This window comes from Neovison vison, chromosome 12, assembly GCF_020171115.1.
Source record: "Neovison vison isolate M4711 chromosome 12, ASM_NN_V1, whole genome shotgun sequence".
Lineage (NCBI taxonomy): Eukaryota > Metazoa > Chordata > Mammalia > Carnivora > Mustelidae > Neogale > Neogale vison.
The window spans coordinates 6940368-6958707 of NC_058102.1; the positions used below are offsets into that span (position 1 = coordinate 6940368).

The window sequence follows — 18340 nt, forward strand, 5'->3', positions numbered from 1 at the left end:
ATCAGCCAAGATTGGGCACGTAAATGTCTCCCTATGGACAACTCTCACAGTATACTGTTAAAAAGGAAAAGTAGGTTTCTTAAGAGATTGCTGTTGCTCTGGGGTCAAGAGGTGAGCACACAGACCCTGCGGGGCAAACACACGGACCCACCTACGCAGTGTGACCTTGGGCTGCCTACTTAACTGCTCTAAGCCTCAGTTTTGAAACCTCTAAAATGCGCGGAAAATAGGGCCCTCTCAGTTTGGAAGATTAAATGAATCATGTGCACATTCGTTTCATAGTATTTATTGAACATTTCTGACAGGCAAAAAAGAGGCAATTCCTGCCCTCCGGGAGCTTCCAGTAGTGACGAGAACAGACATTAAACAAATGTGAAAAGCAGACAACAGTACAAGTAATCAAGGGAAAGTACTGGGTGTGAGGCAACTAACGAAGGATTCAGACATTTAAGATAAAATCTAAAATTCTTAAGAATCACGTCTGGTGTAGCCAGGGCAACAGATGATACGGACAAAGGCACTGAGGCAGGAGGAGCTGCTGCGGCCAGTGAGCACTTGGCATAAGGCCTGACATATACAGAATGTGCCCATACGCGAGAGCCATGGTAACTGAAAAAACAGCGATCTCTGTATTCACATTAAGGGCTAAAGGGCTAGAGGCCCAACAGCCGAGAGTCCGTCATGATTACTGAGTGGTTGGATTTAGGCTGAATTTTATTTCTTCTTGGTATTTCAGTACTGTTTAAATTACTTCTTATAATGAACATGTCTAACATAAGAAAGAACAGTGACTTATTTTTTGGGGAAAAAGGACAATGTTTCTTCACTGTTCGCATGCAGACTATACAAATTAGTCTCACCCTGAAATGGAAAACCAGACCCTGCTACTCTGCTTGGGACCAAGCACTGACTTGGGCAGTGGCACCTTCGACAAGTCCTCTCACAGGACCCCCACACACTGAGAGGTGACTGTCTGCCCGCCTACTGTAACTCACTTCGGTCCAATGCTCTCCCAACCCAGAGCCTAAACAAGCCGCTGCAGAGGACTGACTGAGCAGCAGGGGGTCAGGTGAGTGGGCACAGCACCTGTCACTCCGCGCTGTCCCCACAGCTCCTCTCTGAACCTGCCCAGGGGCTGCAGTGCTAATAAAATGGCCGGAGGAGGCACAAATGAAGGCTCAGTAGAAACTACAGAAGAGGGGCACCTGGGTGGCTCAGTGGGTTAAAGCCTCTCCCTTCGGCTCAGGTTGTGATCCCAGGGTCCTGGGATCGAGCCCCGAGTAGGGCTCTCTGCTCGCCAGGGAGCCTGCTTCCCATCTCTCTCTCTGCCTGCCTCTCTGCCTACCTGGGATCTCTGTCTGTCAAATAAATACATTTAAAAATCTTTATTAAAAAATTATAGAAACTGCAGAAGAAAGCTGACTACACCACACCCATCTTTAGCAAAACACTGGCATTCTCCCTATGGCCCTGGGTCCCAACTCACTGAACATCACCTCCAGTTGGCACCGTGCCCTGGGTGGGAGAACAGAGTCCGACTCTCAGGGATGGAGCAGCCTTAGACAAGTCACTCCTCAGGACCTGGGTTCTTCACCTGGAAAGGGATGGACCAGGCAACCATATATCCAGAGATCTACCACAGACAAGGCAATCACTACAGGGCAGAGAAGTGAACTTTGAATATGCTTCTCATTCACTACCTTCGATGCCTCCCTTTTTAGGCCTCTGCTCAGAGTGCCTGTCACTTTCTCCCTCCTCCCCCAATCTTTCAGGATGTAGTTGTCACTTCCTCCAGGATTAGGCAAGAATGTGTACCCCACAGTTTGACAGAGATTCCAAATTTGTTTGGAAAACAAGTTTGCTTTTGGATAAGCTGAAACATGAGGACAGAGTGTTATCAGTGGCAAGAGGGCAAGTACCATCAGCTTTGGGGTCTCAGAGGAGGCAGCTCCCAAAAAGAAAAGAGCAGAGAGGAGAGACTAAGCTTAAAAAAAATGCTTTGGGGGTACCTAGATGGCTCAGTCAGTTTAGCATCTGCCTTTGGCTCAGGTCATGATCTTGGGGTCCTGGGATGGAGTCCCTGCATCAGGGTCCCTGATCGGTGGGAAGTCTGCTTCTGCTCTGTCCCTCCCTCTGCTCATGCTCTTATGCTCTCTCAAATAAATAAAATCTTAAAAAAAAAAAAAAAAAAAAAGCTTCACTTAAGGGGCAGGTGAGGAAAGAGGAAGAATCAGGAAGAGACAGAGCAGACTCAGACTGAGGACAGAGAACCAGGACAGCATGGCAGCCCAGAAGCCTGGAAGGATCATCTCAAAGAGGTTCCAACATCTCTCTGGGAGCAGTGACAGGACAGCAAGAGGAAGATGTGGGGCTGGGATAAGGAGGGACAAGGGCTGTGGACCAGGGAGATTTTGCCCGTGGGGTCATCTAGTAATGTCTGGAGACTGCTACTAGCATCTGGTAGGCAGAAGCTAAGAATGCTACTAATATCCTTCAACACACAGAACACCCATTCTCATAGACACAACAAAGAATTATCTGGCCCGAAATGTAAATAGTGCCACTGTTGAAAAACCCTGCCTCTGAGGATACAGGGGGCTCCCAGACCCTCCAGGGGTGCCTCAGATTGGACTTGGAAGCTCAGCAAACAGGAACAATACCCAAGAACACGCTAAAAACACCACTAAAGATGTCATTGTTACCACCACTGGACACCCCTGGCGTTAGTCTAGTCTGGTCACTAGAACCAACCCACCCCCTGCCCCACTGCTCCCTCTGGTCGCAGCGGCCTCCACCTCCATCAGCACAACTCCCACGCAGGCTGGCGCGTCTGGTTGATGGCACATTGCCCACAGGACCCAACCCTGATGCAAGGAAGAAGGACAAGTGCCCTGGGGCCTTTACACCTCCTGACAAGGAAGTGGGAAGGCTCTGCCTGCAGTTAAGACTTGAGGCAGAGTTTCCGGAACTAGTAACCACAACAGTGGCATCAAAGAGAAAGAGAAAGGTAGAGCAGAGTTGTTCCGTTTCTTTCTTTGAAGGTGTCAGATCGGAAAACTTGGGCCCATCTGAGGATGGAGAGGAAGGAATTATCCAAGATGGAGAGCCTAGAAGGATAGGGGCGCCAGATGGGACAGAGGTGAAGAGGGGTTAAGATGGGGCCCCTCTCTTTTGTAGTGCCTACAGAGATGCTCAGCAAACCTAAAGGATGATAGAAAAACCATCAGAAAACATCTGTCCCTGAGGAGCTGGGCCCCGGCCTCAGAGAAGCAGTTTAGGGCAGGACAGAGGGTTCAGACACTGTCAAATCCATTTTGCTAATGAAGCCACAGCGCAGAGAAGGGCTGCGCCAGGGTCACTTAGCACGTCTGAGGGGCTGAGACCAACTCCCGTCTCTCTTGGACTCTGTCAGTGTGGGGGTGCTGGAGGGTTCTGGGATGGTCATGTGTCTCTCCCCTTTTAAGACGCCGACCTAGCTTGGCAAGTCAGAGAGACTGAATTGGAATCCCCACCAGAGCCTCTCCTTCCTCTGCCTGGGAGGGACATGATTAAAGGGTAGCTGCCCATTCAGGGCCTAATTCCCTGCTCTGTGTCCCCTGGTCTCTGCCATGGGGAGCCCTCTGACCAATCCAGCCTGGGGCAGCCCAGCCACGACAACGCACAGCCTCCTGCAGAACTACAGCCTGTCGCCCACATCCCCTACCCATAGCCCAAGGGCCTCCTAGGGTTGCCAGAGCCGACACATTGATTCTACCCTGCACCTGTTCATGGACTGTCGCCAGTATCTGATGACAGAGATCATGTTGCTCTAAGGTCCCTGGCTAAACCCCGGGACGCTTCTTCATGAAGGACAGTACTTTGAAGGGTAGAGGAGACCTAAACCAAGCCCCTGCTTCACTGTTTTGCCAGGTCTCTGCCCCACGAAAGGGTTCCCAGCTCCCTGGGGCCCAAACCAGCCTCCATTAGCCCAGAGGATTTGCTGGCTTTTACTTTGTCTTTGCAGAGGGCTGGGACCTGTGCCTGGCAGCTCAGTGCCACGGTGGGACCGGCAGCAGGCACAGCACTTCTACAAGTGGCTCAGAGCCCGATGCTGCTGCCTCCTCATGAAGGGCGGCAGCCAGCTGGCCAGTGGTCCTGACCCAAAGGGAGAGTCCAGCCCGGGATCCTTCCAGCCTCCCCCGGCATCTCGAGATGGCTTGATCTGCAGCATGGCATCCTCTGAAGACCCCCCGAGCACCCTCTCCAGGGAGGCCCCTGGAAGGAAATCCAGCCCTCTGTGGCCCAGTCACTTCTGTTAGGGCGCAGAGCCGGCTCCACGGGGGCTGAGCAAACGCCACCTCCCCGTTCACATGGGCCAGCTCTCACCACCAGTGGATGCCTCTGTCTCTTCCTCCAGCTGGTCTCCTCCTGAGCCCTGGGCTGCTCCCGGCTATAACTCCGACTGGGATCTTGAGATCCGCGGGCCCTTTCGGATCTCCTTCCGCTTCTCCTCTTTCTTCCTGCGTTTCTCCTCCTCCCTCAGGGCCTTCTGGAAAGGGTCGGTGCTGGAAATGAACTGAGAGAACAGAGCAGTCTGGTTTAGTCTACCAGCAGCAAAGAGTCTGCGCGGAGCCAGGCTGCCATGGGCTTGTGGCAGCAGGAAGATGGCCTAGACACACGCTCTGCCCTCGGGGAGCCCACAGACAAGGAGACAGTTCAATGAGCCTGGGGAAAGCTGCTCAGAGGGTCTCAAAACATAACCAGGAGCTCCCCAAGCAGACAGGGTGAGCGAAGAAAAGGACATTCCAGGCAGAGGGGCAGGTGCTGAGGTGTGAACCTACATGGGGCTCCTCCTCTTGGGGTGAGGGGGCTAAGTGCCCCAAAGAACCACAGACACCCCCTCCCCCACCACACCCCTGAAGGGGGAAGGCAGCCAGCGAGAGCAGGAGACCACAGACATCCCATTGCTGGGGAACAAGCTGCAGAGAAGCCTAGGCAATGGGAGTATAACCACAGGAAGCGGCGCACCAGACGTCACAATGGCAGAGCCTGGAAAGGGGGTGGAAAAGCAGATGGTAGTGCCCAGGCTCACAGCTTCCGGGGTGCATGGACGGTGGTCCTGGCAAGGAGAGAGGAAGCCAGGGCGAGCCAGGGTGGGAGGAGGACTTCAGTGGAGGCACTCTGCTCTCCGCAGACCCGCTCATCTGAAGCCCTGGCTTCTGTTAGGTGTGTCAGTTACCGCTCAAACCAGCATCTCCATATCTAAAGGCCACTAGGCTGTCCCCGATGTGCCCCAGACTTGCCATGACTCCATCTCCCCAAAACCCAGTCCTCTTCCAGTGTCCCTGTCCTCGCCAACAGCAGGGTTCCACACCCCCACCTCTCCCCTTCTGCACAGAGTCCCTGGCCAAGGCCCAGCTCATGGTACCTCCTAAGTTTGTCTCAAACTCACCTGCTTCTCTCCATCTCTCCTATCGCTAACCCCAACGCCAGAGGACAGAGGCACTGACCAGACAACGTCTCTGCAAGCTCCCACCTCCACACCAACCCAGCTGCTTCTGTGCCCACGCTGCTCTTGGAGGCAAGGCCGACCCTTCCCCTGGGTGCCAGATCCTCTCCCCCGCCTTACTTGCTCCTGGCCCTGCACCACCAGCTCTTCCCGGCTGACATGCTGTGCCCATCAACATGCCTGGTCTCTCCCATTAGATGAAAACTTCCCCTGGAATCCACACCCCCTCCAGCTACTCTCCCACTGGTCTGTGCCCCTTGAAAAGAAAGCTCCTTGAAGGTAGTTGGCACTTGCTGTGCCCACCTCCTTGCCTCTCACTCTCTCGAATCTGACCTTTGTCCCGACCATTCCACCAAAACAGCTTGTATTAGGATCTCTGATGGCTACTGGCCATGATCCTAAATGCAGGGGCCGGTTCTTAGGCCTCATGCTTCTCAGCCTTCCAGCAGATTCTACAAGCTGCTCACTCCCTCTTTGCTACGCTCTCCTCACAGGGTCTCCAGGAAACGATCCTCTCCTGGGTTTCTACTCTCACGCTGACTGTCACTCTGCGACTTCTTTGCTGGTTTCTCCCCATGCTCCCACCTCTACCTGCAGGCATATCCCAGACCTCAGCCCTCTGGTCACTGCTCTATCTGCCCTGGGGTGATGGGACAGGACCTGTGCCGTGGCTCTCTGTACCTTCCTTCACAGCATGACTCGCATTTGCAGCCCGAGCTTCAACCCCCAATCTAGAGTCCAATTTCCAATCGCCTCCTTGACATCTTCATTCAGATGCTCACCAGGTCCAGAAACAAAGATCTGATCTCCAATCCAGGCCTCAACCCGGTCCCACCACAGTCTGCCCATTTTAGAAAACAGCAGCCCCATTCTTCCAATGTGTGCAGGCCGAAAGTCTTCTAGTCCTTCTTCTTCTTCTTCTTCTTTTTTTTTTTTTTTAAAGATTTTTACTTATTTACTTGACAGACAGAGATCACAAGTAGGCAGAGAGGCAGGCAGAGAGAGGAGGAAGCAGGCTCCCCACTAAGCAGAGAGCCCGATGCAGGGCTCGATCCCAGGACCCTGGGATCATGACCTGAGCCGAAAGCAGAGGCTTTAACCCACTGAGCCACCCAGGCGCCCCAGTCTACTAGTCCTTCTTTTTTTTTTTTCCAAAGATTTTATTTATTTATTTGACAGAGATCACAAGTAGATGGAGAGGCAGGCAGAGAGAGAGAGAGGGAAGCAGGCTCCCTGACGAGCAGAAAGCCTGATGCAGGACTCGATCCCAGGACCCTGAGATCATGACCTGAGCTGAAGGCAGCGGCTTAACCCACTGAGCCACCCAGGCGCCCCTTCTATTCCTTCTTAATGAGTCTCTCGTGCCACATCTGCTTCCTTAGAAAATCTTATTGGCTCTGTCTTCTAAACAACCAGAATCTCGCCATCCTCACTGTTGTCACCCTGGTTTAAGCCACCGTTAACTCCCACATGCACAAGCACAGTAGCCTCATGAGTGTCCCTATTCCCACCCTGGTCCCCTAAACTACTCCCCACATAACAGCCAGGCTGATCCCTTAAAGGGAGTTAGTCAGAGCCCATTACCACACTCTCCATGTGTCTCGGAGGAAATGCCAAAGCCCCTGAGAAGAACTCCCCCCACCGCAAAGGGTCTTGTGATCTGGCCTACTCTGATCTTGTCTTCTCACATCCTCCCCTCCCCCAAATATGCTTCTAACTCAGGACCTTTGCACTTGCTGCTCTTTCAGCTTGGAATGTTCTTCCCCCAGACACACGGCTGGCTCCCTCGCCTTGTTCGGGTCTTTTCAGAAGACCTTCTGTGTCTGAGTCACATGAAGTAGCAATTATATCTCCACGGACCTTATCCCTGAATCCTTACCCATATTCCCCTGCTTTTTTTTCACCACCTATTATATTATATGTTTTTTATTGACTCTGTCCCAGGAGAGCAGGGCTAGTCGGCGGCGGGATTTAGGAGATGCTCACGGAATGATAAATGCATGTGCTAGGCCTCTGAGCCTTGGTGCAACGGACTAGTCCCTCTGCCTGGAAGGTCCTCCCCAGGCTGGTCCACCCCTCAAGTCTTATTTATCCCAGAGTCTTATTTATCTCCACCACCCACCTGCTGCAGCAGGGTCAGGTTCCCTGTTAGCGGTTCCACAGCTCACCATGCTTCCCTCCTCCCCTAGTGTGGTGATCACGCAAGAGCAGGACTGTTTCCCTGCTGCCTTCCCCAACAGACCATAAGCACAGGAAGAGCAGGGAGAGGGCCAGCCCTGTCTGGACAGGGGCAGCGGGGTTGTTGCAGTGACGGGTACGTGAGCAGCAGACGAGGATTCCCACAATACTCCCTGGCATAGCAAGTGCACGTGGGGAGCTGCTGCTGTTGGGACAGGTCCACACTGGAGGCCAAACAGTGAGTCAAAGCTTGAGACCATCCCCAGCCAATGACAAGTAAGGCACAGATGTTGCAGCTATGCTTATTTCCAAGCAGAGCACACTAGGACATCTATCCTAGAACCCGTTCCCTCTGGTTCATGGTCTCACCCTCCTCCTGTGCCAGAGGCATTCATGACCTACGGGGCAAGGAGAGCTGGTGTCACAGCTATAAGGCTTCTCTGTGGGTGCCCCTCCCTGGGAAAGGCAATCTGCCGTGACCTTGAGTGTCCCTGCATATTCTTGCTGGGTATGCCCTGACTGTTCTTACATGGGCCATTTATCAGGGTCGCCACGGAAGCAGGCAAGCTCGAGGGACGTTACGTGACAGGGTGGTAGGGAAACCCCCCATCTCCCATTCTGCCGCCTGAAGCAAAGCCACTGGTTCAAGGGGGCCCTTGACTCAAAGGTTCCCCTAAATACTCATGCTGGGTCCACTGATCATTCACCTAAATTAAGAGCTAATGGTGCCGTCCAGAAGAGTTAACATAGCCGGCCTTACTGCTAGTCTTTATTTATTTATTTATTTATTTTTTAAAAAGATTTTATTTATTTATTTGACAGAGAGAGATCACAAGTAGATGGAGAGGCAGGCAGAGAGAGAGATAGAGGGAAGCAGGCTCCCTGCTGAGCAGAGAGCCCGATGCGGGACTCGATCCCAGGACCCTGAGATCATGACCTGAGCCGAAGGCAGCGGCTTAACCCACTGAGCCACCCAGGCGCCCACTGCTAGTCTTTAAAAGGACTGCTTCTAAGCTGGGATCTTGGCTAGTGTCTGGAAACCTGGATTTGGTGGGGGAGGCTCCCACCGCCCTAATTAATGAGTGGCGCACTGAGCCTACTTTGTAAACAATGTGGTTTATGCTGACACCTGCTTTCCTCCTGGGAGTTCTGGAATGCACTGGGCAGAGGGTGCTTAAGTGACCAGCTCCCAGTAAAAACTCTGGGCACGGAGTCTTTTTTATTTTTTCTTTAAAGATTTTATTTATTTATTTGAAAGAGAGAGAGCACAAGCAGGGGGAGCAGCAGAGGGAGAGGGAGAAGCTCTTTGCTCCCTGCTGAGCAAGGAGCCCGACACCGGGCTCAATCCCAGGACCCTGGAATCATGACCTGAGCCAAACACAGATGCTTAACCGACTGAACCACCCAGGCACCCCGAGCTGAGTCTTTAATGAGCCTCCCTGACAGGCAATTTCTCACGTGTCACACGTATGCTCCTGGGGAACTTCACCGGGAGAGGGCTTGTGCAGTTCGGCACCTGGTTTCCCTCAAACTTCACCCTATGAGTCTTCTCCCTCTCCCGATTTTGTGCTGTATCCTTTTGCTGTAATAAATTACAGCCACAAGCACAACCACACACTCAGTCCTCATCAAACTTGGGGATGCTTTCGGGAACCCTAGACACTGGTGTCTACTGGCCATCCAGTCCCAGTGACAATGCTGGAAGACTAAATGCCATCAGGGCCAGTCAGATATTGATCCAAATGTGAAGCCACCACCCTCGCTTAGATGGCACTCTGAACACCACGCACAGTGTATTTCTACCGACTGTCATTAGCGTCCTAGTCATCTGGCCTGCCACTTAGAAGACAACAGACGGGCAGATCAACCATTCTTCTCTGGGGCCACAAACCATGGAAACAAACGGTGGTGGACAGTTTAACAGTCCAGCTCAGTTGGTCAGTTGTCCATCCTAAGGCCCACTCTCGGATGAGACCAACCAGAATCAAAACACTGAGCAAGACTCCGCTGCCCAGTTGTACTGGATTGTGCCGGAAGCGGCAGCAAACCTGCCGCTGTGGACAGGCACAGGGCAGGGGGCTCCATATTTCTGGCTTTACTACCTAGAGGTGCTGGTTGGGATAGCAGGTCCTGAGATCATTAGGATAACGACCATTCGGTTGAGTATGCTCCCTCCAAGTACCTCTACGGTGGCCCATGTGGCCCAAGATGGAAGATACAATGTGTTTCTGATTGTTTTGTAAAAATGCCCTTGTCCCATTCATAGCTGACCCTTCTGAATAAAACAAAGGTCCAGGTGAGAGTAGCAGATGACTGGGGAAAAAGTGAAATTACAGGTCCTGGGGTGTGACACCCTGACTTCGTGGCAGCAATCTTAGCATCTGGGAGGGAACAATTACTCCTCTTAGTCTCTTAGATCGAGCACCACCACCTGGCAAACGACCCTAGGGTCTGCCCAAGCTGAGGGGCAGCTGCAGCTGACAATCTGATCAGCTGTTGGGTGTCTCACTCTCAACCCTGTGACAGGAAAACTCCCAGGGACATGGTCAGTAGTGAACTACTCTAATGCGCCTGCCTGATGCCATCCAAGGCAACTCCCAAAGGGACCCTGTGCAGACACACTCAGCAGTACAGCCTGTTTCAATCTGACAGATACAAATGCATCTGCTTCTCCTGACGCCTGAGTGACCTTCCATTATGCCAGTAGGGCAACTGAGGCTGCAGCTCCGTAGGGACGTTGCCCTCAGGGCTCAGGCCAATAATATAATGGTGACTCAAATCAAGTAGTAACGTGTGGGAGACAATGGGCCATGAAATGTCTCTTTACTGGGGCACTTGGGTGGCTCAGTCGGTTAAGGAACCAACTCTTGATTTTGGCTCAGGACATGATCTCAAGCATGTGAAATGGGAGCCAGAGCCCCATGTCAGGCTCCATGCTGGGTGTGGAGCCTCCTCAAGATTCTCTCTCTCTCGGGGCGCCTGGGTGGCTCAGTGGGTTAAGCTCCTGCCCTCGGCTCAGGTCATGATCTCAGGGTCCTGGGATCGAGCCCTGCATAGGGCTCTCTGCTGAGCAGAGAGCCTGCTTCCCCCTCTCTCTCTGGTTGCCTCTCTGCCTACTTGTGATCTCTGTCTGTCAAAAAAAAATAAATAAAATCTTTAAAAAAAAAAAAAGATTCTCTCTCTCTCTCCCTCTGCCCACCCTGCCCCCTGCCCACTAGCACAAGCATGTGCACACACTCTAAATAAAGAAAAAAAAAATGGTCCATCTATTGCTCCCTGTAATTACTGACAATAACATCAAAGATCAGCAGGTCAGTCTAAACTCTTGCGTGGATGGTAATGGGTAAATGACTGGTCTCAGACCATATTCTGATTATCTAAGATAAGACCTACTGGCCAGCGCAGGACTTATCATAGCTGGTTGAGTCTGTGACACTGGGGGGTTGAGATCAACACAGCAGGCTGGCTTCATCCCGCTGCTTAGTGTCCTGCTGATGGCAGCCTTAATCCAATGGCCGTACGTGACAAACTGAACATATGTGATGCTAGCCTCTACCTACGAGGTCAATCAGAACTGAACTGCACGTTCATGCAGAAATTTAAGTTAAGCCAAGAGGGCTGTGGGGTGAACTATGTGGGAGGCAATCGACCAAGGCCCTGAGCATCCCTGCATATTCTCACCGGGATCCCCAAGAAAGCAGAGCCCTGATCACTCTGTCTGGGCCTTCTGTCAGGACGGCTTGCAAAGAACAACCTGGAAGGGTGACATGATGACTTCCCCCAAAGAGCAGGTCTGCTTCTATTCATTCTGAAGGCCATGGCCGTGAATATCCCAAACTTAGTATTCTTCAGCTTCATGCAAACCCACCGCATGCACGGTATCTGCCTGGGCTCCTGGGTCACGCCTGGGTGACTTGGGGAACAAGGGGAGTCCACATGACCAGGCCAACAGTCTACATATTGCTTTTGCTACAACGAACTCTGATGTCTCTGACCCGTCAGCATCCATGAAGCAGGAGCCACTAAAGTCCTGGACCCTGACACTCCGCCCTGTACCAGAGGGGAGCCTGTGATTTGACAGGTCCAGTCCTCCAGCCTTTCCTGCCCCTGCTGCCCTGCCCTGTCCCCTCTGATTCCCTCCCCCTGCTATGTGTCCCCATCTGTGACCCTACCCTGCAGCCTGCAGCCTTCAGAGCCCACCTCAGCCCCCTAGGATGAAAGCATATGCAGGAATGTGAGACAGAAGCCAGGCTGAGCACTCAGAGGCTCAAGGGCAGAGAAACAGGGCCTGACCTCCCCAGTGTCCACCTGATGTTGGATGCCTAGTGTACATAGGGATGGTGCATTCACAGCTTCTGACTGCCCCCCACAGCTGGGGTCCATACCCCATGAAAAGACAGGGAGCCTGAGGCTAGGACAGGGGCAACAGCTTGCCCAAAGGTACCAAGGAACGAGTGATGGTACGTGCATCCAGACCCAAACATGTCTGGCTCCAAGTCGAAAGCCCTTGTGCTCCACTCAAGGTGCCCCAGCCCCTGCATGACCTGGCTGCCCATGACCCCGCAGAGGCAGAGTAGACACGGCCATCGGTTCCAGCAGCTTACCTCTGGGCGGTCTACTTTAAATGGGTTCTGGAAGTCAGAGTCTTTCTCGCTGATCCCCAGCTCCTGGGCCATCTGTGGATGAGGAAGAGTTAGTCATCCTCTGCCTTCTCCTGACTCCTTATCCACGGCCACTCCCTCCATGGTGGGACCCAGGCCCAAGGCTTAGGCAGATGTGGAACAGACCCAGGTCAGCACAGAACCCCTTGAGACGGGATCTCAGGGTGCCCTGAGCCTCATCACAGAAACCACAACCTGGGGCTGACATTCGAGCGCCACTGAAGGCAGATGCGAGGTTCGCGGTACACCACCAGGCGGAGGGCCCCCGCACCTCCTCTGCTGCAGCCAGTCCTTACCAGGCTCAGGATGGGCGCGTGGGGGCCCTGGTCAAACACGCCCGACTGGTTGCAGAAGCTGATGCCCCAGCGGATGAGGAGGTTCCAGTTGGAATTGTGGTCAAAGTAGTGGTGCACAATCCTCGGGAAGCGCAGTACCACGTCACCGAAGAAGGCCGTGTTCTCCACTACTTGCGAGAAAGCTGGCGAGAGGATCCTGATGAGTGGCCTGGGCAGACGTCCTTCTCCTGCCTGCCTGGCCACCCCAGCCACCCCTCAGGGAACCGAAGCCCACTAAGCCTACATCAGAGAAGGGAACTTTGCCCGCTCTCTGCAGGGGCTGACCACGTGTGCAGTGCCTGCTAAAGGCTTTATGTCCACCAGTGACCAGCAGGTCACTGAACCCTCAACACTACCTCCAGGGAGATGTGGCTGCTGTTCCCTCTGTACAGACGGGAAACTGAGGCTCAGATGGTGGGTGAGTGGCAAAGCTGGGCTGCAAACCCAGGTCTGACTCCAAGGGCCATGCTCTGTCCCCTGTATCTCATTTGTGGTGGGGACCAGAGAGGTGAGTGCCATTTTGCACATGAAGACCCATGTGTCATGTGGGGCGTGGCTGGGTCTGACTTCCCCAACTTGGCCTCCAGATACCCAAAGCCAGGCCCCAGTGTTAACACAACTACACTGCATGTGAAGGGCAGGTCTGTTAGGATCACTGGGGAACACAGGAGGGGCTTTTTGCTCTTTTTAAAAAATCTTTCCAATTTTATATTATTTTTATTTTTAAAAAAGATTTTTATTTATTTATTTGGGAGTGAGAGTGAGAGAGAGAGAGAGCATGCATGCAAATGAGCTCAGGGTACAGGCAGAGGAAGGAGAAGCAGACTCCTCACTGAGCAGGGAGCCCGAGGCAGGACTCGATCCCAGGACCCTGAGGTCATGACCTGGGCCCAAGGCAGATGCTCAACCATCTAAGCCACCTAGGCGCCCCTTTATTTTATTCCAAATGCCTCCTGAGATGTATATTAAAATAACTTTAGACTTCCATCGCACATCATAAAATTCCTTCACTTGGTTTCCCCTAATGTCATCATCTTACGTAACTACTGTATAGCTATCTAAATAAGGGAATTAACATCGATACTAATCATTAGACCTTATCTGAATTTCACCAGTTTTCCCACTAACGTCCTTCCTCTGGTCAACAGATCAGTTCAGACTAAGTCAGTGTGTCCACCTAGGCTACCATGAAATGGAACACTCCCAGCCCCGCTGAAGCTCCTGTTCGAGCCACCCCTGCAGATAGGGCCCAGGCAACTCTCCCAGCATCAGCCAGGACACACAGAGAGAGAAGCAGACTCCTCCAAAGATATGCCAGGTTGGGTCCAAGTCTGGTGAACAGAAACCTCTGGGTTTCAGAACAGCCTTAAACCTCAAAGAACTCAGGAGTTAGCTTGGGTTACAGGTTTGCAAGAGCAAACCCCTTGTTCTCTTTTTATCTGGAAAACGGGGGCAATAGTACCTTCCTCAGAGTTAGAGCGGAGACCCGAGGTGGTGTTTGTAAAGTGCCCACCATCTGATATATAAATGCTATTTCCATCCTCTCTCAGACAGTGTAATCTAACAAGTTTTATTGTTAGATTATGATCGGTTAACACGGGGGAGGAGGAATTACCCCAGGAGAAGAATTCTTAGAAGAGTGGATGAAGGGACACAGGACATTATTTTACTTATCTATTCTTCCCATCCTGTCTCAAAAAGGATTTAAAGGGGTTGGGGCTTTCAAACAGCAGTAAAGAGCACTCTGAATTGCCCCCACTGGCCATTCTCTTCAATAGAATTTAGTTTTTTTTTCTCCTATAAACGGGAACAACCCTTGCCTTCTCTACTGCAAGGGTCAGGATGGTAGAAAAGGCAAGAATCCCTAAGGTGGGGTCATAGGCAGAGGCTTCTCCCTGTTTCCCTTGCCCCCAGCACAGGACAGTACAAAGAACTATATCCAGAAACTGGCTCTGAAGCCCAGAAATGACCAGAGAAATATGGTTTAATTATCCATACACCCAAGGGGACCCCTTGGAAGGTGTTCTAAGCGGATACTTCCAGAGAAAAAAAGCGTTGAGAATAGGAGAGAAGGTCAAGGTGGTGGGGAGGAGGGAGGAGTAAGATTGGGAAGACCATACCATCCTTCAGTTTCTCGTCCTGGGGGAAGGGCCCATCTGGGAGCACATCTGCAGCAATGAGCACTGTCCGCGAGTCCTCCAGCACCTGAGGGAACCCCACCCAGGCTGAGTGGCTTTGCAGAGCCCTTCACAGATGGCCCTATTTATTTAAACCCTATTTCAAATCTTTTGTGCATATAGTCCCCCTTCACTGAACACCAGGCCCTTAGGGAACTCCTACCCATCCTTCAGTGCCCAGATCAAAGACTGGGCCTGCCATGAGCTGCCCCACGCCCACACGCACCTTGAAGAGCCCCTTGAGCATGACGTCAAGAATCTTGTACTGCTGGTGGACATCATTTAGCTGTGCCAGGTTTTTTAGTGCCAACAGCTGTTCTCGCCGTTTCACCTCAAACATCTTCTTGTCTGAGCAGCATGAAGTTAAGGGGCTGGCACCCATACCCCTGCCTGGACAATCCAGTGGTCCCAGTCCAGAGGGCCCATTCCGACCGGAAAGTGTCTGCAAGGGCCGGAGATGCCCACGGCTGAGATACGCCCCTTGTCCCCCACCACCAGGGAAGAGACAAACTGGGAGGCATAGGCATCCATTTCATGTAAGATTCTATATCCAACACCCTGAACCCAACCCTTACCACCTGGCTCCCCGCCAACCTCCCCATGGTCTTCCTGCCACCTGCTGCAACCATTCACTATTTCCAGAACCTCCTCTCTGCTTACACTGTACATTTCACCTGGGATGCCACCACCCCCCACCCCTCCATGAGTTTGTACTCTCAAGACCCAGTTCAAAAGCCACACCACGTTTCTCCCTGACCCTCTTCCCCAACTGTGGTTCATAAAACTGCCGACTGAAGAGAAGAGCGTGAGGTCTGTGAGTTCCTCAAAGCCACGGACCGACCATTCTTGACTCTTCTTTGTGTCTCTGAGGTCTGGCCCCAGACAAGGTAGCTGAGGATGCCAGGGCCTAAGTCTCCACCTAGGGTCTCCCCCATAAGATGCAAAGCACACGCACAATCCTCCGAAGAAGTATGCCTTGCCTTTTCCATTCAACATATGGGGAAACTGAGGTTTAGAAGAGAATTGACTCGATCAAGTGTTGGTTAGAACACCTCACCTTTTCTTCCATTCCCATAGACTGGGTCTGCTCCAACCCTGAAATCCAAGTGTTTGTGGGTCCAGAAAGACTGTTTATAGACAACCTCAGAAACAGCTTATTAACACCACCTCCCATGGCAAAGGATACAGATCTCCAGGCTCGGGTCCAGGGAGGTCTTCAGGGTGCCTGTGACTCCTGTCCCAGACAACAGCAGGACAAAGAGGAAGGCCAGGAACTGAAGAAGATCCATATTCAAGATCCTAGGACTAGGAAAGTAACCCAGAGAGGGGTGAGATCCAGAGCTTGGTTTTATAAAATAAAGAGTGCAGGTGAACAGCAACTTCCCGACATGCTATGGCCTCCAGATACCAGGAACCCAGCGTTGGGAAGCCCTAGAACACTAGTCTCAGCCCGGGGCCTGTGACCACCAGACATCCATAAACACTGTGGGATGGCAGGAGGGATATACAGATAATATTGGCAATATAGGAACGCTTAGGGCACAGGGTCAGTGTCTAGAGCTCTGGGCTGGAGCCCTGGCTCAGCCTCTGACTGTGGGCCCTGGGGCAAATTGCTCAGCCTGAGCCTCAGCTTTTTCACCTGTAAAACAGAGGTTTCTCCCTACTGTAGGGAGAAAGGACTGGGTGAGGCATTGTGCCTGGGGAAGGGGGGTCTGGTCATTATCATTCCCTTTCAATACACCCCATCCTGGGCCCCAGGAAGATGTCCAGTTACGGAAGCCCAGGCAGTCAGGGGAGATGTGAAAACTTTCAGTTTCCCTCCCTCTCTGACTTCTGTCATCAGAACAGAAAGGGGCCACCTGGTTGGCTCTGTCAGTGGGCATGCAACTCTTGATCTTGAGGTTGTAAGTTCGAGCTCCACACTGGGTGTAGAGATTACTTAAAAATAAATTCTTAAAAAAAAAAAAAGAATGAAAGAAGGGATTTGGGGCAGGAAAGGAGGGTGCACAGTCTTGGGTAAGAAGGCTGCCTGCCACTCACTCACTGTGGAACCACAGGCACCACAAGCCACACCTGTTCCTACTCAAGCACTATTCCCTAATTAATTTTTAAATTCCACATTCAAGGCACTGTTTGAGACCTGGGAATACACTGGTGTCAAGAGAAACAAAAATCACTGCATTCATGGTACTTGTGTCCCCAGTAGGGGAAAGGGACAATCAATAAACCTGTAAAACAAGCACAAAAGGATAAGGGAGCTGACAGGGTGGAATATGAAACACAGTGGTCAGGTGACAGCTGCCCAATTTTACCAATGTAGAAACCAAGGCACAGAAAAGTGAGGTGATTGTCCAAAGACACTCAGCTATTCCCAGGCTAATGAGATTCTAGATAAGCAAAGGCTACCTCAAAGTTGCCACTGTACTAGCAGGACACCTGCTCCAGGGGAAAGACGCTCAGTGATTGACAGAGCCTGCAGAGGTCATTCAGAGAACCGTCCCGGTGCCTGAGGATGAGACAACTGAAGCTTCCAGGACGGGAAGGAGTAGTCCAAGTTCGCCCAGGACCCCCTGCCTTCCAACGTCACGCTCTAGACTCAAGAGAACGACCCCGGCGGGCTAGGGCAGAACTTAAAGCCAGGGGGAATCAGACAGCTGGTAAAGACCGCAGCAGGAGAGAAGCGGGAAAGGAAACCGAAAAAGCAGACGGCGTGGAGGCGGATCCTGCTTTATCTACTGTACTCCCACTGACCCTGCCTCTCAATCCCGCTCCCCGCCCCGTGCGTTCCCAGCGCTCTTCCCGGCTGGGTAAGAGGCTCTGAACCCATTCTGTAAGGGGGACACGGCGGTAGTGGGCTCGCGGACCCGAGCCTTTGGGGCTCCCAGAAGAGACAACGAGTCCTTCCGACGAGAAGACTCCGGAGCCGAGAATCTCATCCGCTAGCCCCAGCAGCAGGTTCGGGGGCCCTTGGTCCCTGCCCCCCAGCCTCACCAGGAGCCCGCCCTCCCTGGACCCCCGGCCCCACCTACCAGGCAGGTCAGTGCGGTCAGAGGCGTGCGGATAGGACGTCGGTGTGCAGCCCGGCTCTGGGGTCCACGGGGCGAACGGCAGAGGCGCGGAACCTCACACTAGGCGCCAGCAGCAGCGCAGGAACCTGCGAGCGCGCCCCCGCCAATGAGCGCGGGCCGCGACGGCCGCTCCGCTGACCTCACTTCCGGCCCCGCCCCGCCCGGACCTCAGCGCGGCAAACCCGAGTCTTGTCCCGCCCCACTTGTGACCGGGGCGCGATTGTCGCCCTGTCACGGTCAGATTGGAGGAAGTTAAGCCTGCGTGGGGTCTGGGCCCGAGTCAAAGGACGCGTCAGCGGACCGGGGCCCTGACCGAAACTTTTCATAAGCTGACAGTATCTTTTAAACTGTAGTTGACGCAATCAGTTTGGTGGGTCCACTAGCACTTTTTTTTTTTTAAGACATCTGCAGTGCGGAGTTGGTGCATCCCCTG

General features: G+C 52.7%; 1 protein-coding gene across 2 annotated transcripts; it reads right to left on the bottom strand.

Annotated features, from left to right (window-relative positions):
- Positions 1-1329: 1329 nt before the first annotated feature.
- CCDC134 (coiled-coil domain containing 134) lies at positions 1330-17991 on the bottom strand. 2 transcript variants are annotated; one of them, XR_006381299.1, is made up of 8 exons: positions 17869-17991; positions 16026-16144; positions 15066-15187; positions 14783-14867; positions 12624-12805; positions 12271-12342; positions 4366-4555; positions 1330-1594 (listed from the first exon to the last, which is right to left on the bottom strand). XR_006381299.1 is itself a non-coding variant. In XM_044227442.1 (7 exons), the coding sequence occupies exons 2-7, from the start codon at positions 16126-16128 to the stop codon at positions 4430-4432; spliced, it is 690 nt and encodes a 229-aa protein (XP_044083377.1). In that variant the 5' UTR covers positions 16129-16144; positions 17869-17991; the 3' UTR covers positions 2163-4429. The 2 variants fall into 2 exon arrangements, 1 of the variants encoding a protein (XP_044083377.1); XM_044227442.1 differs by lacking the exon at positions 1330-1594 and having other exon boundaries at positions 2163-4555.
- Positions 17992-18340: the final 349 nt, after the last annotated feature.

Excerpts from the sequence above, each read along its gene's own strand:
- CCDC134 (XM_044227442.1), bottom strand. The coding sequence starts at position 16,128 with ATGGATCTTCTTCAGTTCCTGGCCTTCCTCTTTGTCCTGCTGTTGTCT. Across the intron at positions 14,868-15,065 it reads TGCTCAAGGGGCTCTTCAAG|GTGCTGGAGGACTCGCGGAC; the intron begins GTGCGTGTGGGC and ends GGGTTCCCTCAG. Across the intron at positions 12,343-12,623 it reads ACGCGCCCATCCTGAGCCTG|ATGGCCCAGGAGCTGGGGAT; the intron begins GTAAGGACTGGC and ends CCTCATCCACAG.